The sequence below is a fragment of the Podarcis tiliguerta genome (assembly GCF_965153285.1).
Source record: "Podarcis tiliguerta genome assembly, chromosome: 2".
In the NCBI taxonomy this organism is placed as follows: domain Eukaryota; kingdom Metazoa; phylum Chordata; class Lepidosauria; order Squamata; family Lacertidae; genus Podarcis; species Podarcis tiliguerta.
The window spans coordinates 2212710-2239887 of NC_139535.1; the positions used below are offsets into that span (position 1 = coordinate 2212710).

The following is a 27178-nucleotide window of genomic DNA, read 5'->3' on the forward strand; positions in this document are numbered from 1 at the left end:
TCCGGCTGGATAAAAGCCACTGGAGAGAAATCATACAAATGCTCATAGTGTAGAATGTGTTTCAGTCACAGCTCTAGCCTTAGTGAACATCCAAAAGTCCACACAAGAATCAAGCCATATATATTGTTATAAGTTTTGGGTGCCATATTCTAACATTTCTAAACGTTAGAAATTAATAAGTGCTTGAGTGCCAGATGTTGGATGTAGCAGTGTAAAAACGCAGGTTAAATCGGTTTTTCCTGACTAGAAAATCCCCTGTGGAGAAGAACCAACATCTAGAACAAAAGAAGGCAATAGGGAATTAACAAAAAAGTTACTCTGTGCCAGACAGCGGAGGAGTGTGAGGCCGCTGATGAGCAGAGTCACAGGCTGGGTTTAGGATTTCAGTCCAGTAATATTCCATATTATTCCATAATGTTCAATATTCAATATTCCATAATATTCAATATTACTGGTGCTAAGAATCAAATATTATGTTTAGCTTATTGTTTTCAAGTGCTCCTTCATGTTCAGATCTGGCCTCAGTAAAATAATGTAGCACTTGGGGATGAAGATGCAGCCCAGAAGCCCAGCACTGGAGGCCAAGATGGAGAAAACCTGAACGGCTACCATGTATTTCCCCTTGGTGCTCAGGTAGGTGGGCACAAAGGACACCCAAACACTGCAGAAGACCAGCATGCTGAAGGTGATCAGCTTGGCTTCATTGAAGGCCCCAGGCAGCTTCCTGGCTAGGAAAGCCACCGTGAAGCAGATGGCAGCCAGGAAGCCCATGTAGCCAAGGGCACCATAAAACATGGCCACAGACCCTTCGTTGCATTGCAGGATGATCTCCCCAGGCTGGGAGTGCATGTCAGAGTCTGGGAATGGTGGCGAGATCCCCAGCCAGATCATGCAGATGACAACTTGGACACAGGAACAGGAAATGACAATGGAGTTGGCCAGACTCTTCCCTAGCCATCTCCTCACTGAGTTCCCTGGCTTAGTGGCCAGGAAGGCCAGAACCACAGTGAAGGTTTTTGCCAAGAGGGAAGAGACAGCGACAGAGAAGATGATGCTGAAGGCTGTTTGACGGAGAAGGCAGGTTATTTTTCTTGGTTGTCCAATGAAGAGGAAGGAGGACAAAAATGAGAGAAGGAGGGAGATGATGAGGATGTTGGAGAGATCCCTGTTATTTGCTTTGACTATGGGAGTTTCCTTGTACTTAACAAAGATTCCAAACACAATGGCTGTGGCTAATGATAAGAGGAGGGCAAAGGAAGCCAGGAGGCTCCCCAGAGATTCTTCATAGGACAGGAAGGTGATTACTTTGGGGACACATTGATCTCGCTCCTTGTTTGGATGCTGATCTTCCGGACATTTGGTGCATTCTTTGGTATCTGCATAGGGGAAAATAGACATCAGTATCCTAATATCAGGCATATGCCTACAGGAGTCTGAATGCTGCTGCAATTGTGGGAAAAGGTGGACATATGTGAGAGATCAAGAAGAACACTGTTTTGTTGGGTAGGAGAGAGACAAAAGTTCTCAATCTATGGTGTCCTTCCCAAAAGAGGATCTTATGAAATATGTCTAGAAAAGCTGTGTCTGTAAGATATTACAGAACCATTTTTTAAAGAGTAGACCAGGGAGGAGAACATTGGGCCAATGGGTCAGATCTGGCCCAGCTGGTTTCTCCATTTGGTGTATCCATTTATGTCAATTGTGTGGTGGGAAAGGCTGGGTATTTAACAATTGGGAACATATGCAAGGCAGACTGCAGTCTGCTCAGCAGCTGATGTGTGGTGCATGCATGTATTGGTTAAGAAATGGAAAGCTGTTTCCAACCAGTGGAAACTGCCTTCCCCTACCAGTGCTGCTCTTTGAACCTCCAAAAACTAGAGAGGCATTCCATTCATGGTGCATTCCATTCACGTGTCGCCATTGCAAGCATCATGTTGGGTTGGCTCAAACATTTGCCCCATCCTCCCATCAAAGGCCTTTAAATCCTCTGAGATTCTCTCCTACCTTCCTGAGTGGAGATTGTCCCTTCTGAGCAGGGAGCACAATCATAGCAGCACACTGGTTTTCCTTCCTGAACCTTCTTGGCATATCCAGGGCGACAGCTCTCTGTGCATCTTGAGCGAGGCGTGTTCTGGGCATAAATAGAAGGAATATCAAGGGAAAAGGGATGTAACTGCAACGTAGCTGAATAAACTACAACGGCAGGATAACAATAACAGCAAACAAGAGCATGGAAACAACAATCATAAAGCACTCATAGGAACAGAAGCAATAACACAATTCCTCACACTGCTGCCTTGGCATCTGCTCTTTTGTCGCACAGTTGTGAAATATGGACAAAATATGTCACTAAATGGGCCACCCTGAGGTTAGCTGTTTTCATGCTGTCCTCTTGATCTACTGAAGATATGGGGAATAAATTACTGTACTCCAGCCTTGCCCAACCATGTGCCTCTCAGATATTTTTGTCCAATGCTGGACTGGGGGGCGGGGAATGGGAATTGTAGTCCAAAATATCTGGAGGGCACCAAGTTAGGGAAAGCTGTTCTACGTTGCTTTGTGAAGTCTGCTATTACTGTGACAACTTATACCTTCTTAAGGGCAGGCTCCATTAAGTTTTATGGGATTTCATTCCAGGGAAGTATCTATAATATTGCCATCAAAGTCTCCTATGTACTATTGAAAAAGTGATTGGCGCTTAGCAGATATCATGGTTAATGAAATGACACATGTAATCTCCCCCTACCTTGTTAAACGGCAAGGGCCATACAATTGCTTCTGGGTTAATGGCGAGCTTCAGATTTGAGGACTTGTGTCTCTCTACGCTCCCAATTTTCACTCTAGCCTTAGAGTTATTAGGAAACAGCACCCAGTTAATGATATCGAAGTCAACAGCCAGTGCCCCATTCTCATCCAAGTACTGTCCATCAGTCGAATTATTAGAAGACGGATGGACTTCTTTCAAGAATGAATGAAGCTAGAAAGACAAAGGAAACTCCAGTACTGAGAGAACATGCAACCATGTGTGATATTTCATCCCTGCTTACTATGAATCCTAATCTCATCTGAATAAGGACTAGGGAATCTCATCTGTGATAGATTTCTAGGTCCCTGTAGTCTTTTTCAGTCTTTGGGAGAGGGGGATTATCAAAGTCAGAATAATTACATATATTGTTTAAGTTTTTGGGGAAATATGTAAAGAATGATTAAAGGAAGAACGCTAAGTTTACAAAGAACAATAGCCACCTTCCTATTGCAGGGTCCTCTTTTTGTATATCAAAAAATCTCAAGGGAAACTGTGTAAAGATCACTAGCAAATGGGCATTAGTAGCCCTGGAAATCAATGATCATAAGGAAGCTTGGAGATGGAAAGTGCTGGTTGGAGACTCCTTCCATTTGTCACAGGGCTGTATCAGAAAAAAATCAGTTTTGGAGCTGTGTGGTTGAAATTGTAAGACGGAAGCTTGCAAGCATATTGATTTCTAATGATCATCTAGAATGGTTGTGTTTGCATCACTGAAGTCATTCATGTTTTCTGAGTTAGATCTAGCCACAATCTACCATTAACATTTTGTAAAAAGTCAGCCCTTATATTGATATTAGATTCTGATTCCACATGTGTTCACCTTTCAAAACTGCAATGATTCGCAGCCTTTGTTTGTTTGGTTTTTTAAATTTCTGAGGAGCACATGGTTTGAAGCTGATGATAAGTGGATCACTGCTGAGTCAGGGCATTGTTCCAATTAGTTCTACACTGCTCTCTATGTTGTGCTACCTTTGGTGTCGCTCTGTGGGCTGCCCATGGTGCAGAATGCTGCCTGCAAATCACTGGGCATAGTTCAATTGCTGGAGCACCTGGTTTCCATGCAGAAGGTCTCAAGTTCCATTCTTGACTGCAACTCTGTGGACGGTTGGGAAAGATTTCCTTCCAGACCCTACTTTGAACCACTGCCAGTCCACTGGGCAAGAGATTTTGGTTATAATACACAGTTTTCTTCATGGGAAAAGTTATGGAAAGAGGATTTGAAGTTTGGTAGCCTGCTGTTCATTGAAAGAAATTTATATGAAAATGATGTACTGCTGGTATCTGACACCTAGTAAAATTGCGAAAATGTATAGAACCTGCTCAAATTTGTGCTGGAAATGTAAAAGGAAAGAGGTACGTTTTATCATATGTGGCGGTCATGTGGGGTGGTAAAAGCTTTCTGGGAAATGATATGTAATGAGTTGAAAAAAATGTTTAAGATAACTTTTGTTAAAAAACCAGAGGCTTTTTTGTTAGGCATTACAGGTGCAGAAATACCAAAAGAAAACAAAAGACTGTTTATGTATGCAATAACAGCAGCAAGGATGCTTCTTGCCCAGAGATGGAAAGAAGAAGAAGCACTGACCAGAGAAGAGTGACAGACCAAGCTGATGGAAGATGCAGAAATGGCAAGATAGACAGGAAAGATCAGAAATCAAGAAGACCAAGTATTTTTAAAAGACTGGAATAACCTTTAAACATATTTGAGAGATCACTGTAAACAGTTGAAATAATTGGCAGGAATACAAGGACATTTGTAATGTTAACATGGATTTTGGATACTATGATTACATAACAGATTGTTGTTGTTTAGTCGTTTAGTCATGTCCGACTCTTCATGACCCCATGGACCAGAGCATGCCAGGCACATAACAGATAGGTTACAGTAAAAGATGCAGGGATAAAATTTAGAATTGGAACCCATTGAGAAAAGGAAGAAGATCTCAAGGTTTGAAAGAACCCTTTTCCTTTCTAAGGTGTGAAAATGTTATGTTTACGGTGTAGAGTTTTTATAACACACACACACACACACACACACACACGAGTACCACTGCAATGTAGAGGAAACTAAGGTAGATAAACCAATGGCATAACTCCTATGTTTCTGCTGATAATGAGTGTGGACAATACGGAACTACATGGATTATTCCTCTGATTGGTATATGTTCCTACCATGATGATTCCAGAGCTGTGATAATGAACTGCAGTTTGAAAAGGACATACCTGCCATGGCTGTAGCCTTTGACGTTCCAACCTTCCTCCTCCTCCTACCATTGACATGCGCTGTGATCTGGATGAATATGCTTCATTTATAGCTTGAGCCACGGCTAAGATACTGAAGTAGCTGACATAGCTGTCTTGGCATAGGACTCTTTCAACCTCTTCCTGAGGTAGTACCGTCAGATTCTCCTTCTCCCTGCATTTTTCCCAACCCCTCACGGACAAGGGATGTTTTGAATATGAGCAATCAAACGCCTTGTTCCAATGCTTTTCACTAGCAGAGGTTATTGGCTTGCAGTAGTTATTTCTCCCCCTTTTTGGGGTCTTCATTACAAAGGACAAGGAGCCATGGGCATACCGGAAGGATTTAGCTTCATACAACAAGATTGTGTTCTGAAGAGCTGTGGCTATCCAGACTTTCTGCCCAATTTTCACCCTTTCAAGTAAGGTTTGTACCTCTAGGATTATAAAAAGTCCATATTGAGAGTCTGTAGAGTAGACAAATACATTGACATGTCTCCAAATGGCAGGTGGTTCATGGGGTATCCACAACCAAGTCTGTTGTACTACTCTTTGTGTGAAAGCAACACAAATTTCCCTTTTGATCATCAGAGGTGTCAAGGTACCTAGAAATCTTTCTCCATTGTCATTATCTGGAGCAAAGAGGCCGACCCACGTCCATCTGAAATACTGGAGGAGTTGGATAATCCCCAGGTATTGAGTTTCTAGGTTTGGGGCCATCCGGTAGACGAAAGGGGAATGGACTTTATCATGAAGAAAGAAGCCGTAACTGAGCTGATGAGGAAAGCAAAAGAGACTGATGCGCTGTTTTTCAGGGCCAAGATCGTATACTTCTATGTGAAAGATGATGACACATTTTATTAGGGCAAACATGAAAATTTTATGTAATTTTGTAAGCAGTTTACGAAGGTGCAATACAAAAAAATCAAGATGGTAAAAGTATAAAGTCATACTTCAATTAATATGCCTTCTGAAATAATAATAATAAAACCCCTCAGTAGTTCCTGGAAAGGGGTCTGTCTGAGCTCAACTGGAAGGGTATTTCCTAAAATTAGGATACAAGCTAAGCCTCTTTCCGTTATTCCCCCCAACAGGGTAAAAGGCATTATGTTATAAGGGATTAGGCAGTTCCACAGGTATCCTGGACCCAAATTGTTTACTTATTTAGCTGCTCCAACAGTTATACACTACTTGATTGTAAAACAAACCCTCAGATTGGTTTATAAAAGATACTTTGGGGAGATGGTGGGATGATTCTATTTGGCTTTAGTGGAAATAAGATAAAGATTTGAGATATTAGGATTTAAGGGTATATGATATTAGGATTTAAGGGCATAAGATTTAAGGTTTTTTCTTTTCTTTTTTTTCTTCGTTTAGCAGATTGGAGTTTGAACAATTTTTTAGATGCTGATGGGAGACTAAGGTTTAAATGGACTAAGGCAAATAAGTGAGTAAGCATTGAAAGATGGAAAGAATTTGCTGATCTGATTAACAACTGGAATACAAAAAGGGAGGCGGGAGGAGGCCGAGGAAATAAGTTATTGAAAGATGGAATTTGAAAAATGGAAGTGTTTTCTTTCTAAATGTTTTTGTTTTTTGTTTTCTTTTTGTGTTGGTGGGGTGGAGGGGGTGTTTTTATGTATTTTTATGTATTTTTAAATTTCTACTTTTTCCCCTTTTCCCTTTTTCTACTTTATTGTATTTGGACTTTTTTTTTAACTCTATCTTTGTATTTGTGGAAAATCGAATAATTTTTTTTTTTTAAAAAAAATTGGTTTATAAAAGATAAAACAGTAAAATCAAGAAGATTTTGCAACCATATTTTAAATATACAAAAACAGAAACGCTAAAACAGATTAATATTATGTCAATTTTCTAAGCATCATTGCAGGCTTGTCAAAACATGGAATATTTTTAGCACGTGCCAAAGAGAGTACAGTGAGGTATCTGGTTGATCTCAATAGGCAGGCAGTTCCAGCAGCCAGTGCAGATCTCTGAACTCAGGTGCTATATGCTGACAAGGCCTCACTCCTGCCAGCAATCATGCTGCAGCATTGTGAGCTAACCGCAGCTTCTGGATCTCACATGAGGGAAGACCCACATAGAGAGCATTGCAGTAATCCAATCTTGAAATAAACAACGCATGAACTACTGTGGTAAAGGCTGTTCCAGTCCAGGAATGGCCATATCTGCAGAACCAGTCACAGTTGGTATAAGGCACTTCTAGCCACCGAAGCTGCCTGACCCTCCAGCGAGACAGGTGGATTCAGAAGCACTCCAAAACTGTAAACCTGCTCCTTCGGGGAGAACATAACCCTGTCCAGGTGTCAGGGACTGGGCAGATGAGGAGGAGCGGTGGAGACCGTTGCCCCAAGAAGCTTCCAGTCAGGAGGCAGATGAAGAGAGTATGGACCCAGGTCTGTGGTGGTGGCAGATGGGAAACATCCCAGAACAAGAGAAGAGCTGCAAAATAATGGATAGTGAAGAACAGGAGCAAGGTGGCAGATGTACTAGCCCTGAACAGAGACAGGAATCAGATGCATTAGAAACAGTACAGCAGCCAGTTGGAGAAGAAGGACACTGACAAACTGGAACGTGTCCATAGGAGGGCAACCAAAATGGTCAAAGGCCTGGAAACGATGCCTTATGAGGAACGGCTAAGGGAGCTGGGCATGTTTAGCCTGGAGAAGAGGAGGTTAAGGGGTGATGTGATAGCCATGTTCAAATATATAAAAGGATGTCACCTAGAGGAGGGAGAAAGGTTGTTTTCTGCTGCTCCAGAGAAGCGGACACGGAGCAATGGATCCAAACTACAAGAAAGAAGATTCCACCTCAACATTAGGAAGAACTTCCTGACAGTAAGAGCTGTTCGACAGTGGAATTTGCTGCCAAGGAGTGTGGTGGAGTCTCCTTCTTTGGAAGTCTTTAAGCAGAGGCTTGACAACCATATGTCAGGAGTGCTCTGATGGTGTTTCCTGCTTGGCAGGGGGTTGGACTCGATGGCCCTTGTGGTCTCTTCCAACTCTATGATTCTATGATTCTATTCTATGATTCTATGTCCCTTGAGAGTCAACAGCTCAATCTTTGAAGAAGTACATTCCATGGTCTCCATGTATTTCTGTTTACTACTGATATAAGTACTAGAAAGAAGCTCTGTGTGTGTCTGGTTTCACTAGGCCAAGTGAGTTGTTTGAAGTCTTTATCATGACACCTGAGGGTAGGCCATTGACCAATTTCTTGGAAATGGGAGCCAGTCACCAAAAGTGCCTCCATCTTGCTGGGTTTCAAACTCTGCTTGTTTTTCCTCATTTACTTCATCACTGTGCCCACACATCAAAAGCTGATGAGAAGATAACTAGAACCAGAATAAGCTCTGCCTCAAGTGACGCTGTACAAACATCAGTTCCTTCCCTGCTACCCGCATTCAGAACAAAAAAATAGGATGTTCTGAGCACAATAAAATGGGGAAAAGGCTGAAAATAACATCCACCCACCCACCCACCCACCCATTCATTCATTCATTCATTCATAAATAACATGGGGAAAGGGTCATAGCCCAGTGGTAGAATATCAGTTTCACATGCAGAAGATCACTTTATTTAAGAAAATATTTCTATATGACTCTTCACTTCATGAAAAGCAGTGTTTCAATTAGGTGCATAAAGTAAGCAATACAATCAGTTGCATTAAGGTAAGCATAACCTGTTCTTTTACGAGATGGCAAATGTTTCCAGGTGTGCTTGACTTGAACCTAATTCTTACTTGTGGGATTTTGTAGGTGCCCAGCATGCTTGCAATGTGCGTGGAGACGTCGGATTCACCCCCTTCAAGAACCGCCAGCAGTTCTCCCCGTCTTCCACAGCTGTAGTTTGGAATGTTGATTTCCCCGCCAGCAAGGAGGTCTGTCAGGGCATCAGAAGTCGTTCTTCCATCAAAATAGGTATCGTAGATGCTGTAGCCCAGGGTAATGTTGGGTAAGAGACTCGGGTCCTGATTAATCTCTTGAACTGTAAGTGAGAAAGAAAGAATGTGCCAGACCCTTCTAGTCATCCAGCTGCAAAAAAGTGTGTCATAAAGTGTGTCAAAAGTGTGTCACCCATGGTGCAGTGAAAATGATAGTCACATACATTTTGTTACTAGATGAAGGAGGGTGGGAAGTAGGGCAGCATTGGGTGGTGACCTCTAAAGGCACCCAAACAATTTTGTGGTTATTAGCTGCCACTGTGTCAAAAGAACACTCCAGGCATTGTCTTTCTCACAAATCTGGTCCCCAAATAATGGTTTGCATGTTTGTAGTGGGGTGTGGGAAGAGTAACCCTTCACATCAGACAGGAAGTCTTAGGGATGCTGGGCTCTGCTGAGCTCTACAAAAAATGTCTGCTTAGCCAAACTTAGCCCCACAGGCTGCATTTCAAGTGCTGTAAACACTTTCCAGTTGCATAGTTTGCGTTTAGCCAGGGGGAAGGAATTGTGCAGTTCCTGCTGAAAATGGTTCCCTCCAACTATTTTTGAACCCAGCTATAAAGGAGGATACATTGGGCAATAGATATTGGTTATAATATAGATATGAAAGCATTGCAGCAATTGTGGAATATGGATATAAAATCTACAGCATGCTATGGTTTAAGAGAAAACTATAAGAGGGCGTATGTTGCTTTTCTTGAACATTATGCTTCTACTCAGATTTTCAAATTGCATTTGATCCCATTGACTGAGACGTTCCCCCCATCTTCAAACAAAAAACAGGCAATAGTAATTTATCAGGGGTACCTGAAAATAGGGGGTTGGCCCTTGTACGGCAAGAGAATTGGAGAGTAATTTAGGAAGGAGAAATATGCCAATACACCGTTACTTACTTCAGAAATGCGCTTACTGGGGTGCTGGAAAAGCTAAAGGGAAGTTGACTTCCAATTAATCTTGAAGATATGACTCCACTAATGAGGAGGTCTCCTTGCCGGTGAATATTCACAGCCAGATTTTTATCCTCACTCAGATTCAGTGGACATTTTGCCCTCTGCTGCATTTCGTAGGTTGCAAGAGGCAGCAATAAAAGAAGTGTTATCATTCTGTGGTCTGCCTGCTACACTTCCCTTCTGACTGTTCCTCTCAACACAAGTCACTAATTAGAAACACACCCTCAAATTCTTGCAAGACAGAGGCTTCATTGACTTGACAAAGGCAAGGTTGTTCAGCTCTGGCTTCAGAGCTAAAAAGGGACTGAAGGGAAGGGTGATAGTTTAGTGGTGGAGCATCTCTTTTGTCACCCAGAAGGTGCCAGGATCCACCTCTGCTAACTGCTCCAGGTAGGACTGAGGATGTTCTTGACCTGGAGAGCTGCTGCCAGCCAGAAGATAGCACTGAGCTAGAAGGCAGCTTCCTATTGATTACGCTCCACAAGGACCTATCTCCTGTACCCTTTCACCTGCCCTATATCTTGACTGCATGGATTCTGTGGCACGCAATATATTTTATACATCAAACTTTAAGCACAGTGGCGTAAATAACCTCCTGCTGCCCTTAATTGTGATGTTTGCATTGTTGTTCCCAAAGGTAACATTTGAAGATTATTTGATTATGGGAAGAATAATAATAGATCACTGTTGTTCTGATGATTGTAAGGGGAAGAAACATCTCTTCTGAAACTTTATGGGAGCAGGTGGAGAACAGGAGAAAAACATGTTGACTCAGGAATCTGACATGGTTCAAGGAGGAAGAAAGTGGTGTATGATGGACATCAGAAGAGCCCTGAATCTGGATCAGGCCTAAGGCCTATAAAGTCCAGTATCCCGTTCTCAAAATGGGCAACCACCTGCCCCAAACAGAAGCCCATAAGCTGGAGATGAGTGCAGCAGCACTTTCTCTACACGTGTTTCCCAACAACTGGTACTCAGAGCATCCTCTCTCCAATATTGGAGGGGAAACATTTCTTCAATTGCCAGGAGCTATTGTCAAATGAAATTCCTCTCCTAGTCCCCCTCAATTTTTCTCAACCAAGTAGCCCAATTTAGGTTTTGGGTGGGCAAGGTCTTGTTGTCGTTGTCATGAAGAATTTTAATTTAGGGTCATCCCTCTGATAGTGTGAGGATATTCAAACAGAGATTTCTGACTGCAGACAGCTCCTTCCAGCTGTGCTACAGACTCTAGATTGGTGAGTGGTTTGCCAGCTGTTAAGACTATACGGGAAGGCACCAGAAATAGGTAATAGAAGGATATTTTATTTCAAGAATTAGAGTCCTAATACAGAAAATAAATCTGCAGGTAGGTGTGACCAGAAAATAGGTGGGGGGTGCCTTTAACAGCCCGACTCCCTGTTAAAGGACTCGGAGCCCCTCAAGTTCGTGATAGGTCAGAGAAAAATGAGCTGAGGCAAGATCCTGTGAAAGCAAGGCAGATCTTTATTATTCTGTTGCAACAGAAGTTCCCCCACCTTTCCAAATAGCTCACGTTCTCATGTAAATCCTATAAATAAACAAACTGTTTGGAATTAAGAGACCTGCTCCTATTCAAAACTGGCCTGGCAGGTCTCTGTTAAGCAGAGCAGAGATGTCAATAGAGAATCTTCTTCTGAGACAAGCCATACTCTCACATTTCTGTTGGCTGCGTTCCATATTTCCAAACATGTTCTTAAATTAAAACACAGAGAACTACATACAAAGATACCTACAAAACAACAAATAAAGACTTCTGCCAATACCGCAACAATTCATTGTTCTTAGTAAAGATACTTTCCTGTATTTCTATTGATTCCTCATCTTGGTATCGGGACACTATTTCTTTTGCAGTGTTATTCTAGGCACAACCAGATCTTAGGTGCTGAAGCTTCATTCATCACGTAGTTGTTTAAATGATCCCATTCTTTCTTAACTATTGTATTAGATTTGTGTCTTAATACATCAGTTAGCTTTGCGAATTCCAAGTACTTGGTCAGCTTGCATAACCATTCTTCTTTTGTTTCTATTGTTATTGTTATTCTATTGTTATTTATTGTTTATAAGCTGCTCTGCGATTCATAAAGAGTGGCGTAGAAATATAATTAATCAAATCAAATGTAGCTGTCTTAATGTGACTTTATTCGAATTTAGCTAAGTTTATTTAGTACTTTAGCAATTCAGTTTGCAACTTCTTAAGCAGCTTGTGCAATTCAGCTAAGAGTAATGAACAGTTTAACTCAAGAGAGAAGAGGCCACCACAGTTGCTGTTGTTGAAGAACCAGCTACCAGAACCTCTTAGAGGTCTTCTGAATATCATCCAGAGATCCACCAGTAGATGTTTACCTGCTTTCCACCACATGTGAGGCTAAGGCAACCATGGTAAGCACACTATTGGATCTTTGCCTCGCCATATACATGGCTAGGTGCACATTGCAGCCAATATTCTGGTGTGGACTTCTAACTCTACAGTTCCATGATATCCCTAGAGCGAACAATCAAATATCATATTTAGCTGTTTCTGGTCTTTCTCATGTTCAGATCAGGCCTCAGTATAATAATGTAGCACTTGGGCATGAAGATGCAGCCCAGGAGCCCAGCACTGGAGGCCAACATAGAGAAGACCTGCACGGCTACCATGTATTTCCCCTTGGTGCTCAGGTAGGTGGGCACAAAGGACACCCAAACACTGCAGAAGACCAGCATGCTGAAGGTGATCAGCTTGGCTTCATTGAAGGATCCTGGAAGCTTTCTGGCTAGGAAAGCCACTGTGAAGCAGATGGAAGCCAGGAAGCCCATGTAGCTGAGGGAACCACAAAACATGGCCACAGACCCTTCGTTGCATTGCAGGATGATCTCCCCAGGTTGGGAGTGCTTGTCAGAGTCAGGGAAAGGAGGAGATGTCCCCAGCCAGATTGTGCAGATGAGAACTTGTACACTGGAACAGGAAATGACAATGGAGTTGGCCAAACTCTTCCCCAGCCATCTCCTCACCCTGCTCCCTGGCTTAGTGGCCAGGAAGGCCAGAACCACAGTGATGGTTTTTGCCAAGACAGAAGAGACAGCAGCTGAGAAGATGATGCAGAAGGCTGTTTGACGGAGAAGGCAGGGCACGTTCCTTGGCCTTCCAATGAAGAGGAAGGAGGACAAAAAGGAGAGCAGTAGAGAGATGAGGAGGATGTAGGAGAGGTCCCTGTTGTTGGCTTTGACTATTGGAGTGGCTCTGTATTTAATAAAGATTTCTAACACAATGGCTGTGGTGAAGGATAAGAAGAGGGCAAAGGAAGCCAGGAGACTCCCCAGAGATTCTTCATAGGACAGGAAGGTGATTATTTTGGGTACACATTGATTTTTGTCTCTGTTTGGATGCTGATCATTTGTACATTTGGTGCATTTGGCAGTATCTGCAGAGAGAAAAAGAGACTTCAATATCCTAACATCAGTTGTAAACCAAGCCAGGCATATGGGGAAGGTAGGCATATGGGAGAGATAAAAAAAGAACACAGTTTTGTTGGGAAAGAGAGAAGCAAAAGTTCACTGGCAAAAACATCTCGATCCATGGTCTCATCCACCAAAATAGATCATGCGGAGCATGGCTAGAAAAGCTTGGCCTGTGAGATATTTCAGAAGCGCTTCTATTAAGTGTAAACTGGTGCTGGGAACCCCTGGCCACTGGATTAAACTTAGCTCAGCAGGTCACCCCATTTGGTGATGCCACTTTTTGAGTTGTGTGATGGGCAGGGCCTCAAAGGCATAATTGTGAGCTTAAGGAATGTAGACTTTCACTGACCATCAGCTGATGTCATGTGTGCATGTGTGCATTGGTCAAGGAGGTGGACATGCTTTCCCTCCGTTAAAACTGCTCATCCCTCCTACTGCTGCTCTTTGAACCTCCAAAAACCCGAGAGGCATTCCACTCATGGGATGCCATTACAAACATCATGCTTAGGCTGGCTCAAACCTTTGCCCCATCCTCCCAGGTAAGACGGTTTTTCCTGAGGTCTTGGCCTACCTTCCTGAGTGGAGATGGTCCCTTCTGAGCAGGGAGTGCAATCATAGCAGCACGGGGGCTTCCCTTCCTGAATCTTCTTGACATATCCAGGGTGACAGCTCTGTGAGCATCTTGAACGAGGCACGGTCTAGGCAGAAATTGAGGAAGGAGAATCAATGAGAAACGATTAGGAGCATTTGTGCTTTTGGAAACAGATCACAGTGTTTTGGCAGGATTGTGGAAAACACATATTTGCTTCCAATGGCCATAAGTGACTCCAGGCCCTATTTTGGCAAGTGATTAATAATTGCCAGCTCTGATTAATATTTGTGGGTGGGTGCAGGATGTCCCTGTTAGAATTTCTGCTACTTGATTTCAGTCATAGGATTGTTGTCTATCACACGATGGTATATGTTTTGACACCACAGTGTGGGAAGTGACGAAGACAGGATGTTTGTGTTACTGTGTTCCGTGAAATGGGACTATTGTCCTTTGTTCTTTTTCTCTTTGCTGTCTGATGCTAGAGAGAGAGGGAGCCATGTTGCAGTGCTCCGTGTGTGTTTATATGTAAATAAAGTAGATTAGCCAAAATGCTGAGTTGCTGAGGTCTGTCATGCGAAATGCACAAACTCTGCAGGTCCCTAAGTGTGCCAGTGTTGGTTGGCATTGGTCACTGTGATGTTCAGGCAGAAGAAAGCTTTTGAAGCTCCCGAACGATCGGCCAGGAGGGAGAGAACATGCCAGTTGGGCATGTGTCTCTACCAGGATCCTACTCGAGTGTAGGCTGAACTCCTGACAGTCCTTACAGGAAATACATGCTGTCCTCTGGATATTCTGAACAGATTGGGAAGACCTTACATTTGGGAAAGCTATTTTACTGTGCTTAGGAAAGTCTCCTATTCACATACTCAAGAGGCTGTTCCATTCATCTCAATGACTTCGCTCCAGGGAAGTACAGTGGTACCTCGGTTTAAAAACAGTCCTGTTTATGACCTATTTGGTGTATGAACTCCACAAAACCGGTTTCATAGCTTTACCTCGGTCTCAGGATGAATTTGAACAGTGGAAGAGAATCAGCGGCGGAAGGCCTCATTAGAGAAAGCGCGCCTCGGTTTAAGAACAGTTTTGGTTTAAGAACGGACTATCAGAATGGATTAAGTTCGTAAACCAATGTACCACTGTATCAGTAAAATCACAGTCAAAGTCTCATATGTGCTATTCAACAAGCTATTAGAGCCTAGCAGATGTCACAAGTAATAAAATGATATATCATTTCTCCATACCTTCTTAAAGACCAGGGGCCAGACAATTGCTTCTTGGTTGATGGTCAACTTTACCTCTGAGGATGCCTGTTTCTCTACTTCCCCAATCTTCACTCTACCATGAGAGGTATTGGGAAACAGCACCCAATTCACAATATCGAAGTCAGTGGCCAGTGCCCCATTCTCATCCAAGTACTGTCCATCAGGTGAAGTATTAGAATAGAGATGCACTTCTTTCAAGAATGGATGAAGCTACAACGACAGAGGAAACTCCAGCACTGAGAGAACATGGAAGCATTTGGGATAATTCACTTTCCCTGTCAGTCAGTCAGTCAATATAGACAATACTACTTGTTAGACCAATATAGACAATACTGTTGGAATATGAGTACTACGCAGCTGCAAACAAGCTGCTCGATGTTTTCATCACATGATGTGGCTGTCCGTGGGAAAGAATGTCCCAGGCAGTCACAGGGGTTTGCTCTTTATGTAATATGAAACCTTCCTGTTGCGTATGTGAAGGAAGTCTCATGGAGTTCCTTGGAGGAGTCTGAACTGAACGGACATGTTTTTTGTACAGTTGCAAAGTCAGAAATAAACTAGACGAAACAGACTTTCTGACTATCTTCTTTCTCCTGCTGGTATGCAGGGGGCGAAGGGGGTGTGCATCTTCCATGCAGGGAGATGTCGCCTATCAAGATCTTCCTGGACTGCCGGGGCGTCGACAGCCAGGGTAGATCACTGGTAAACAAGCCCCGGGAGCCCGGGAGAGGGGCCAGCCTCTCCCGAGGGGGCAAGTTAGACCAATATAGACAATGCTGCTTGTTAGACCAATGGTCTGACTCATTTTAAGGCAGCTTCCTATGTTCCTAAAATGGTGATTCCAGAGCTGGGACAATGAACAGCAGTTTGCAAAAGGGAAAGGACATACCTGCCATGGCTGAATCTTTTGAAGTTCCAGCAGGTCTCCTCCACCCATCAGTGACATCCGCTTTGATCTGGATGAATATGCTGCATGCAAGGCCTGAGCAATGGCTAGGATACTGAAGTAATGAACATAGCTATCTTGGGAATGAACCTGTTCAATAAATTTCTGCTGGATCATCACATTCTCCGTCTCCCTGCATCTTCTCCAACCTCTCACAGACAAGGCATGTTTGGAATATGAACACTCAAATTCTTCTTGCCAAAGAGCCAAAAAAGAAGGGAATATTGGTTCGGAGTCGTCCTTTTTTGTCCTTTTTTTGGTCTTCATTACAAAGGACAAGGAACCATGGGCATACCAGAAGGATTCCGTCTCATAGAACAAGACTGTGTCCTCAAGAGCGGTGATTATCCAGACTTTCCCCCCAGTTTCCACCCTTTCAAGCAAGGTTTGTACCTCCATGATTATAAAAAGTCCATATTGAGAGTCTGTACAGTAAACAAAGACATTGACTTGTCTCCACATGGCAGGGGCTTCATGGGGTAGCCACAGCCAGGTTTGTAGCAGCACTCTTTTTGTGAAGGCAACACAGATTTCCCTTTTGATCATTAGGGATGTCAAGATACTCAAGAACCTTTCTCCATTGTCATTGTCTGGAGCAAAGAGACCAACCCACGTCCACCTGAAATGCAGGAGGAGTTGGGTAATTCCCAGGTACTGAGTTTCTTCCTTTGAGACCATCTGGTAGATAAAAGGGGACTGGACTTTATCATGAAGGACAAAGCCATAACTGAGCTGTTAAAGAAAAGAAACTGGTGTTTTGTTTCTAAGGACAAAGATTGGATACCTCTGTGTGAATTAAATTAAATTAAATATGATGAAATATTTAATTAGCATAAGCCTCAATTTTTTTTTTGGAAATTTCATATATATGCAATTTATTTGTCACCTAATGGCAATTGTCTCTAAGCAGTTTAGAAAAACACAATAGAACAAAATTATGAATGCAAAAGTCTAAAATCAAACTTCAATAACAATGCATCCTGCAATGCAATAAAGCCTTCAGTAGGTCTGGGAGGTCAGTCCACCACAACACCCAGAAGGGTTTCTACATCATGAACAGCTCCCCCATATTGAAATCCTATGAAAAATTAGAGTTGTGTGTTATCAGCATGGACTGCAGCATTAGGATTGTTTTCCAATGGTCCCTATTGAATGTGACCACTGCATCTCCAACATCTTTTTCTGAACTTTTTCCAATTCTATAATACACTGTTTGAGTTGTGTCAAAAACCAATGTACACAGTCTTCCCAAGGCAGAGGCCCCATAGGTCTGTATAACTATATTTTGAGATTGACAGGTTTATTTTAAATTCCTTTCCTGATGGTGTACTTAGCATGGAATTTGCTTTTACATGACTGCTGTGCATTGAGTCAACATCTTCACTGACCTATCTACTAAGACCCCGTGGTCTCATTTCTGTTCAGTCAATGCCAGTTCAGAACCCACGAGTAAACATGTGAAATTAAGGTTGTTTCCCCCCTCAGCATGCATGAATTCACACTTGTTTACATTGAATTGCATTTGACTTTTTGTTTGGAGTTCTTTGGAGCTCTTCACAATCCGTTTTTGGTGTAACAATCTAGAACAATTCAGTATGATCAGAAAACCTGGCCATCTCACTGTTCACTCCTAAATTCAGATCAGTCCTGATACCAATTCTTGAGGTACTCCACATTCAACATCCCTCTGTTTGGAGAAATTCCATTCACCTTGTTGGTGGGTGGCAGTTGTGGTGCCATGCGGCTCATTGCTGGTGTCATGCCATTTCAGTCTCCATTAGCCAGAGGTTGTTTGCTGGAGACAGATTCACACATCCATTCTCTTCAGTAGCTTCAAACAAAGGGCACACACCCAAACATGGATGTCTCCCAGATTTACATAGGCATGGACCTCTAATACTATCTTTTTCATGTGACTGAACCAGTAGACATACACATACAGTTTCATGATGCAACCCCATTAATGATTAACCTAGCAAGCTCTTCTTCAGCTTCAGTGGAAATTTCCAACCATGCCACGTGGTATACAATACAGACACACTACAAATTTAGTTCGCATTTCAATGTACATTAAACTATTTTATTTAACAGTTCTTGGAGCCGTAAGAAGAGGCCTCATGGAACAGCGGAGGAAACCTTTCCCATGCCAAGCTCAATATCACTAAGAACACTTGAAAGCGCCAATTTCTGGCAGGGCAAAATTTATGTAGCAACGTGCTACAGAGGCTGCAACTGGTTGGGGGGCAGGGAGCAATGAAATAAATTGCACTAAGCTAAGCATACCTTGCTTTTCTCATGAAATGGCAAATGTTGCTCGGTATGTTTGACTTGAACCCAGTTCTTACCTGTGGTATCTTGTAGACGCCCGACATGCTTGCAATGTGCATGGAGATATCGGTTTCACCCCCTTCAATAATAGCTAGAAGGTTTCCCCGTCTTCCGCAGCTGTAGTTTGGAAGATTGATTTTCCCACCAGCAAGCAGGTCTGTCAAGGCATCAGTAGTTATTCTTCCATCAAAATAGGTATCATAGATGCTGTAGCCCAGGGTGATGTTGGGTAAGAGCCTGGGGTTGCGATTGATCTCCTGAACAGTAAGTGAGAAGGAAAGAACTTGCCAGTTCCTCCCATTCATCAAACTACAAAAAGCGTGTGTCACATAGTCACCCACCATTCAGTGAAAATGAGTCACAAAGTTGTTTGTATAAATAAATTAAGGCAAACTTGAAAGAAGACCAGTAAGTAGGGCAATGTGGGGCTGATTTGGGGATGCTATCACTGTAGCAGTAATAGCATCTGTAGTATCTTTGCAAAGGAGGAGGATGGAGGCCCATGTTCTGGTAACCTCCTTGGCCATCTGACCAGTTCTGCGTCTACTAGCTGTCAGTGTATCAAAAGATCACTCTAGGAATTATATATCTCACAAAAACTGGTAGTGAGTCAAACCTAGGACAGTAATTCTGTGGATAAACGTCTAGAAGATTATTGCAGATTGAGAGTAGGAACCTTCCCATTATTCATGCAAAATGACGTGGCCTGAGCATTCAGGCTTCCACAGTGTTTCATGAGAGACAATGAGATAACTACAGAAAATCTGCAACATTAACACACCTTTTTTAGCTTATAGAAAACAAGTTTACTTTAGAGAGCATGACTTATTTTTTTTAATACTTAAATTATGGTGTCAAGCACATTGAAACACTGCTTTTCACCAAGTAAAGTGATGTACAGAAACTTTTAATAAACCAATGGAACAAATAACAGGTCTCCATCCAATGGCATTATTGTTTAGACTGCCAGGAAGAATTCATCCTAGCTTCAGTCAGTTTCATCTCACAGGTTTAAGAAAAAGGTGGTGCTTGTTGACAGACAGACGGATGCCAGCAATACTTCTACTCAGATGTTCTAGTTGTATTTGATTCCTGTGGGTGAGATGCTCCCTTAATCTTCAAACAACAAATATAGTGATTTATCAGTATGGCAAGAGAAGTGGAGAGTTTAGGAAGAAGGAATATGGCAATACACCATTACTTACTTCTGAAAATCGCTTACTGGGGTGCTGGAAAAGCTGAAGGGAGGTTGACTTCCAATTAATCTTGAAGATATAATTCCACTAATGAGGTGGTCTCCTTCTTGGTAATAATTTACAGCCAAATTTTTATCCTTGATAAGATTCAGTGGACATTTTGCCCTCTGCTGCATCCCGTGCGTTGCTAGAGGCAACAAAACAAGCAGCGGTATAATCATCATCATCACTTTGGGTCTGCCTGCTACTCTTCCTTGTGACTGTTCCTGTCCACAGAAGCCGCTAATTAGAAGAAATTAGAAAAAAAACCTGCAAGACAGAGGCTCCAGTGACTTGACAAATACAAGGGGTGTTCAGCTCTGCCCAAATTAGGATTGAAGGGAAGGGCCATAGCTCAGTGATGGAGCATCTTTTACCCACCCAGAAGGTGTCAGGTTCAGTCTCTGCTACCTGATAACAGGTAGAGCTGAGGATGTCCTCTACCTGGAGAGATGCTGCCAGTCAGTAGATGGTCCTGAGCTAGAAGGCAGCTTCCTATGTTTTGATTGGGTTTTATACTTTCTCCTTCAAATGCTCTATATCTTGGCCCCAAGATATTTTATACATCAGACTTTTCAAGCATAGTTGAATAAACAACCTCCTGCAGCCCTTAATTGTGATGTTGACATTATTGTTCCCCAAGGCAATATGTGAAGGGGCGTGGAACTATCTCTTGGACTCTGCAGAGAATAAGCATAGATCACTGTGGTTCTGATAAATGTAAGGCGGTAAATATCTCTTCTGAAACCTTTATGGGAGCAGCTGCATAGAAGAAGAAGAAGAAAGTTTACTCAATACATGGTTCAAGGATTGGCTGATCTTTATTGATGCTAGATCAGGGCAAATTTATATAACACTTTAGTGTAAATAGACCCTCCCAGTGGTTTATAAAAAGTAACAAAAATAATAAACAAATTAATAAAAGACAATGTTGAAAACAGCTATTTTAAATATTCAAAATATTGCAAAATAAACAATGAAGCTTTGTTGTTGTTGTTTAGTCGTTCAGTCGTGTCCGACTCTTTGTGACCCCATGGACCAGAGCACGCCAGGCACTCCTGTCTTCCACTGCCACCCGCAGTTTGGTCAGATTCATGTTTGTAGCTTCGAGAACACTGTCTAACCATCTCGTCCTCTGTTGTCCGCTTCTCCTTGTGCCCTCCATCTTTCCCAACATCAGGGTCTTTTCCATTGAGTCTTCTCTTCTCATGAGGTGGCCAAAGTATTGGAGCCTCAGCTTCACGATCTGTCCTTCCAGTGAGCACTCAGGGCTGATTTCCTTAAGAATGGATGCGTTTGATCTTCTTGCAGTCCATGGGACTCTCAAGAGTCTCCTCCAGCACCATAATTCAAAAGCGTCAATTCTTCGGCGATCAGCCTTCTTTATGGTCCAGCTCTCACTTCCATACATCACTACTGGAAAAACCATAGCTTTTACTATACGGACCTTTGTTGGCAAGGTGATGTCTCTACTTTTTAAAATGCTATCTAGGTTTGCCATTGCTTTCCTCCCAAGAAGCAGGCGTCTCTTAATTTCGTGGCTGCTGTCACCATCTGCAGTGATCATGGAGCCCAAGAAAGTAAAATCTCTCACTGCCTCCATCTCCTCCCCTTCTATTTGCCAGGAGGTGATGGGACCAGTGGCCATGATCTTCGTTTTTTTGATGTTGAGCTTCAGACCATATTTTGTGCTCTCCTCTTTCACCCTCAATAAAAGGTTTTTTAAATCCTCCTCACTTTCTGCCATCAAGGTTGTGTCATCTGCATATCTGAGGTTGTTGATTTTTCTTCCAGCAATCTTAATTCTGGCTAGGGATTCATCCAGCCCAGCCTTTCGCATGATGAATTCTGCATATAAGTTAAATAAGCAGGGAGACAATATACAGCCTTGTCGTACTCCTTTCCCAATTTTGAACCAATCAGTTGTTCCATATCCAGTTCTAACTGTAGCTTCTTGTCCCACATAGAGATTTCTCAGGAGACAGATGAGGTGATCAGGCACTCCCATTTCTTTAAGAACTTGCCATAGTTTGCTGTGATCGACACAAAGGCTTTTGCATAGTCAATGAAGCAGAAGTAGATGTCTTTCTGGAACTCTCTAGCTTTCTCCATAATCCAGCGCATGTTTGCAATTTGGTCTCTGGTTCCCCTGCCTCTTCTAAATCCAGCTTGCACTTCTGGGAGTTCTCGGTCCACATACTGCTTGAGCCTTCCTTGAAGAATTTTAAGCATAACCTTGCTAGCGTGTGAAATGAGTGCAATTGTGCGGTAGTTGGAGCATTCTTTAGCACTGCCCTTCTTTGGGATTGGGATGTAGACTGACCTTCTCCAATCTTCTGGCCACTGCTGAGTTTTCCAAACTTGCTGGCATATTGAGTGTAGCACCTTAACAGCATCATCTTTTAAAATTTTAAATAGTTCAGCTGGAATACCATCACTTCCACTGGCCTTGTTATTTGCAATGCTTTCTAAGGCCCATTTGACTTCACTCTCCAGGATGTCTGGCTCAAGGTCAGCAACCCCACTACCTGGGGTGTACGAGACATCCATATCTTTCTGGTATAATTCCTCTGTGTATTCTTGCCACCTCTTCTTGATGTCTTCTGCTTCTGTTAGATCCTTACCACTTTTGTCCTTTATTATGGTAATCTTTATATGAAATGTTCCTTTCATATCTCCAATTTTCTTGAACAGATCTCTGGTTCTTCCCATTCTGTTGTTTTCCTCTATTTCTTTGCATTGCTCGTTTAAGAAGGCCTTCTTGTCTCTCCTTGCTATTTTTTGGAATTCTGCATTCAATTTCCTGTATCTTTCTCTATCTCCCTCGCATTTTGCTTGCCTTCTCTCCTCCGCTATTTGTAAGGCCTCATTGGACAGCCACTTTGCTTTCTTGCATTTCCTTTTCATTGGGATGGTTTTCGTTGCTGCCTCCTGTATAATGTTTCGAGCCTCCATCCATAGTTCTTCAGGTACTCTATCCAGCAATTCTAAATCCTTAAACCTGTTCCTCACTTCCACTGTGTATTCATAAGGGATTTGGTTTAGATTGTATCTTACCGGCCCAGTGGTTTTTCCTACTTTCTTCAGTTTAAGCTTGAATTTTGCTATAAGAAGCTGATGATCTGAGCCACCGTCAGCTCCAGGTCTTGTTTTTGCTGACTGTATACTGCTTCTCCATCTTTGGCTGCAGAGAATATAATCAATCTGATTTCGATGCTGCCCATCTGGTGATGTCCATGTGTAGAGTCGTCTCTTGTGTTGTTGGAAAAGAGTGTTTGTGATGACCAGCTTGTTCTCTTGAGAGAACTCTATTAGCCTTTGCCCTGCTTCGTTTTGAATTCCAAGACCAAATTTGCCAGTTGTTCCTTTTATCTCTTGATTCCCTACTTTAGCATTCCAATCCCCTATAATGAGAAGAACATCCTTCTTTGGTGTCACTTCTATAAGATGTTGTAAGTCTTCATAGAATTGGTCAATTTCAGTTTCTTCAGCACCAGTAGTTGGTGCATAAGCTTGGATTACTGTGATGTTAAAAGGTCTGCCTTGGATTCGTATCGAGATCATTCTATCATTTTTGAGATTGCATCCCAGTACAGCTTTCGCCACTCTTTTGTTGGCTATGAGGGCCACTCCATTTCTTTTACGGGTTTCTTGCCCACAGTAGTAGATATGATAGTCATCCGAACTGAATTCGCCCATTCCCGTCCATTTTAGTTCACTGATGCCCAGGATGTCAATGTTTATTCTTGCCATCTCATTTTTGACCACATCCAACTTACCCAGGTTCATGGTTCTTACATTCCAGGTTCCTATGCAATATTTTTCTTTACAGCATTGGACTTTCCTTTCGCTTCCATGCATATCCGCAACTGAGCGTCCTTTCGGCTTTGGCCCAGCCGCTTCATCAGCTCTGGATCTACTTGTACTTGTCCTCTGCTCTTCCCCAGTAGCATGTTGGACGCCTTCCGACCTGAGGGGCTCATCTTCCAGCGTCATAACTTTTATATACCTGTTGTCTTTGTCCATGGAGTTTTCTTGGCAGGGATACTGGAGTGGCTTGCCGGTTCCTGCTCCAGGTGGATCACGTTTGGTCAAAACTCTCCACTATGACCTGTTCATCTTGGGTGCCCTGCTCGGCATAGTTCATAGCTTCTCTGAGTTCTTCAAGCCCCTTCGCCACGGCAAGGCAGTGATCCATGAAGGGGAACAATGAAGCTAAAGATAGTTAAAAGCACACGCTATTTTCTACATATCTGAACCCTGATTCTGCAAACTACCAACATGAAGCTACGACTGTTGGAGGCAGTGGAAGACAGGAGTGCCTGGCGTGCTCTGGTCCAGGGGGTCACGAACAGCTGGAAACGACTAAACGACAAAATTTTTTGAAATGAAAATTATCCAGTCCAAAAGTGGAGCGCTCTCCCTCTGGAAGTTGTGGACTCTCCTTCCTGGAGGTTTTTAAGCAGAGGTTGGATGGCCACCTGACCTGTATGCTATAGCTGAGTTTCCTGCATGGGGGGGGGTTGGACAAGATGACTCTTGGGGTCCCTTCCAACCCTACAATTCTATGATGCTAATAAAACCCTTTGTTTTATTTTGCAACCTTCTGATGAAAAAAGATAGTTGAACATGGGGGTGAGTGAACATTCAAAACTAAAAATCAAGCCACACAAAATGAAATACCTTCACCCCGAGTGCAAAGGAGCTCAACATTGTGTCTGTCCCTATGATTCACTTTGGCACAAGACACAGTCACTTCCGCACCATACATTGAAAGCATTCTTTGGCCAACACTCATTACTTTCTCCAAAGAATCCTGAAAACAGTAGTTTGTTTGTTTGTTTAAGGTTCTGAGAGTTGTTAGGTGACCCCTACAGATGTAGCTGTGCTGTTCTTGAATGCCAGGTCACAGAAAGACCATATTAACCCACAACTTAATCATGGATACAGTGGCTGCTGATCTGGGCTGCATTGCTGAAAACTGGATGTGTAAACTGAATGAGCCTGACCTAACACAACTGACCTCATCTGGATACTCAGTATAGGCTTGACCATGGGGTTAAAGGACAGTGTGATGCCACTAGTGTCCATAGAATTATTATCCCCTTTACCACAAAACTTCAAAACCTCTATCTGGGCAGGACAGATAGACAGGGGATGCTGCTGGTTTATTGATCCCCTTATTGGCCAGGGACTCTCCTGGCCCAGATGATCTCTGGCATGATGTTGGAGGACCATAATCATGTAGAGGTTGCCATAGAGCCAAACTGGGACTTCATGGCCTCCATGGCAACCGTTGGGCTGTCTCAAATGGTCACATCAGGCAGGGCACAGCCATGAGTACAAGATTGGATTACAGTGGTACCTCTGGTTACGGATTTAATTCATTTTGGGGTGCCGTGCGCGCAGAGCACTTCTGTGCATGCGCGAGCGGTGAAACTCAGAAGTATACACTTCCGGGTTTGCCGCAGCCGTAACTCAAAGATTCTGTAACCTGGAGGTTACGCAACACGAGGAAAATTGAACTGAAAGCTGCATAACTTGTTTTTCTTAGCTTTTTTTAGATCAGTGTAGATCCAACCCTTTAGTGGTTGCTGGTTTGTTACTGGACCAAATGCAAGGTGTTACAAAAAATCCTAAGAGCTTGTCAGCAGTTGACTTGTGGAATTGCCTTACTCTGTATGTTGTTGTTGTTTAATCGTTTAATTGTGTCCGACTCTTCGTGACCCCATGGACCAGAGCACGCCAGGCACTCCTGTCTTTCACTGCCTCCCGCCGTTTGGTCAAACTCATGCTGGTAGCATCGAGAACACTGTCCAACCATCTCGTCCTCTGTCGTTTCCTTCTCCTTGTGCCCTCCATCTTTCCCAACATCAGGGTCTTTTCCAGGGAGTCTTGTCTTCTCATGAGGTGGCCACAGTATTGGAGCCTCAGCTTCACAATCTGTCCTTCTAGTGAGCACTCAGGGCTGATTTCCTTAAGAATGGATAGGTTTGATCTTCTTGCAGTCCATGGGACTCTCAAAAGTTTCAAAAATAGTTAATTTTTATTCATCCAACTGCTTCCATATGCACAATATTAATAACCTCAATATGGTTCCCTGCTAAAGTTTTATTTACGGTATCTCAGCAGCATAATTTAGGAGAGGAGTAGGATGAGGGTAGGCCTTTTGATTGTTGTGAAGGATTTCAATTTAAGGTCACCTTTCTAAAAGTGTGAGATTAATCAGCTTGATTGCAAATTGTACCTTCCTGTTATCAGGACTCAGTCTGGTGAAAGGTTTGCCAGCTAGTTAGACTATACCAGAAGACACACAAAAATAGGTTAACGAAGAGATTTTTTTGAAAAAGAATCAGAGTCCCTAATACTTAAATAAATCAAAAGATAAGAGCAATAGAAATCAATAATATACATCAGCACAGATGTATCCAGAGAATGGGGCTTCTCCCTCGAAACAACTGCTTCCGACAAGGATAAAACCTCTTGATCTAAAAAGACCTGTTTATATACTTTCATATTGCCTTTGCCAAGCACCCTTTGTGATGTTCAACATTCTCATTGGTTAGCATAGATTCCGGAATATATTACTGTAGATGTTTTGGTGGGATACTACCAAGGGACAGATATAGATTAATAGAAAGAAAAAAACACAGGATTTTTAAAACAAGTAAACATGTGCGTTAAGATATAGTAGGGGTTTAAATCATTGACAGCTGAAAATGTAGAGGCTGTGTGGTCCCAAAATAACCAGCAATAAATAATCCTAACCGTAATCATCCTTTTGTAAGATCAACGAAGTGTGCATTAACCTGCTTGTTGACTGTGAATTACTCTGATCACTGAGATTGTCACCAAACTGTGGTAACTTTGTTCTTTTGCAATCCAGAGAGACAAGTTATATCCCGTATGCTATAGGACTTTCAACAAGACATGTTGGAGACCAGTTCTCGGTTTGCACACCTTTCATGTAACATTTATTTCATATAGTCAAGTATACATTAATGCATTGGTACCAAGAGGATCAAACATTCACACACACATTCACACACACATCCATACTCACAAGGGCCCCCCATGTGGGTTGATCAAGCCTCACGCAAGAGCTGTGTGTGTCGAGTTGCAGCGCTAATCCCAGCAGCACTGAGGGCATCCAAAAGGGTCCTTTTTATAGTCTTCTTTCCCATTGCCGTCCATGGGTGTCTGCAGAAGGGCTATTTCCACCTCTCTCCTCCTGCTCTCCTCCTGGACCATCATAAAAAAAACCCTTTCACAGTCGTACAGTATGTACGACAGACAGTATGTTCCGGACCTTTATCTCATGTCCGTGGCCCATTGCCAGTTCTGCCCTGTTTTGTCCGGGGCTTTTTGCTTTCAGTAAACAACACCACAGTCATACTGT

General features: G+C 42.7%; 2 protein-coding genes across 5 annotated transcripts in view; one reads left to right on the forward strand and one right to left on the reverse strand.

Annotated features, from left to right (window-relative positions):
• The window catches only part of LOC310670277 (uncharacterized protein), a 99522-nt gene that overhangs the window by 27873 nt on the left and 44471 nt on the right, over window positions 1–27178 (forward strand). The window lies entirely within an intron of this gene.
• LOC310672767 (uncharacterized protein) lies at window positions 478–26256 on the reverse strand (the record flags this gene model as incomplete). The annotated part of the gene is made up of 14 exons (XM_083430419.1): window positions 26192–26256; window positions 20378–20541; window positions 19750–19927; window positions 18562–18853; window positions 16160–16948; window positions 15250–15480; window positions 13988–14114; window positions 12613–13379; window positions 11628–11670; window positions 8810–9054; window positions 5030–5821; window positions 2747–2977; window positions 2005–2131; window positions 478–1376 (listed from the first exon to the last, which is right to left on the reverse strand). Exons 2-14 carry the CDS (start codon window positions 20406–20408, stop codon window positions 478–480), a joined length of 4752 nt encoding a protein of 1583 aa, XP_083286545.1. The 5' UTR covers window positions 20409–20541; window positions 26192–26256.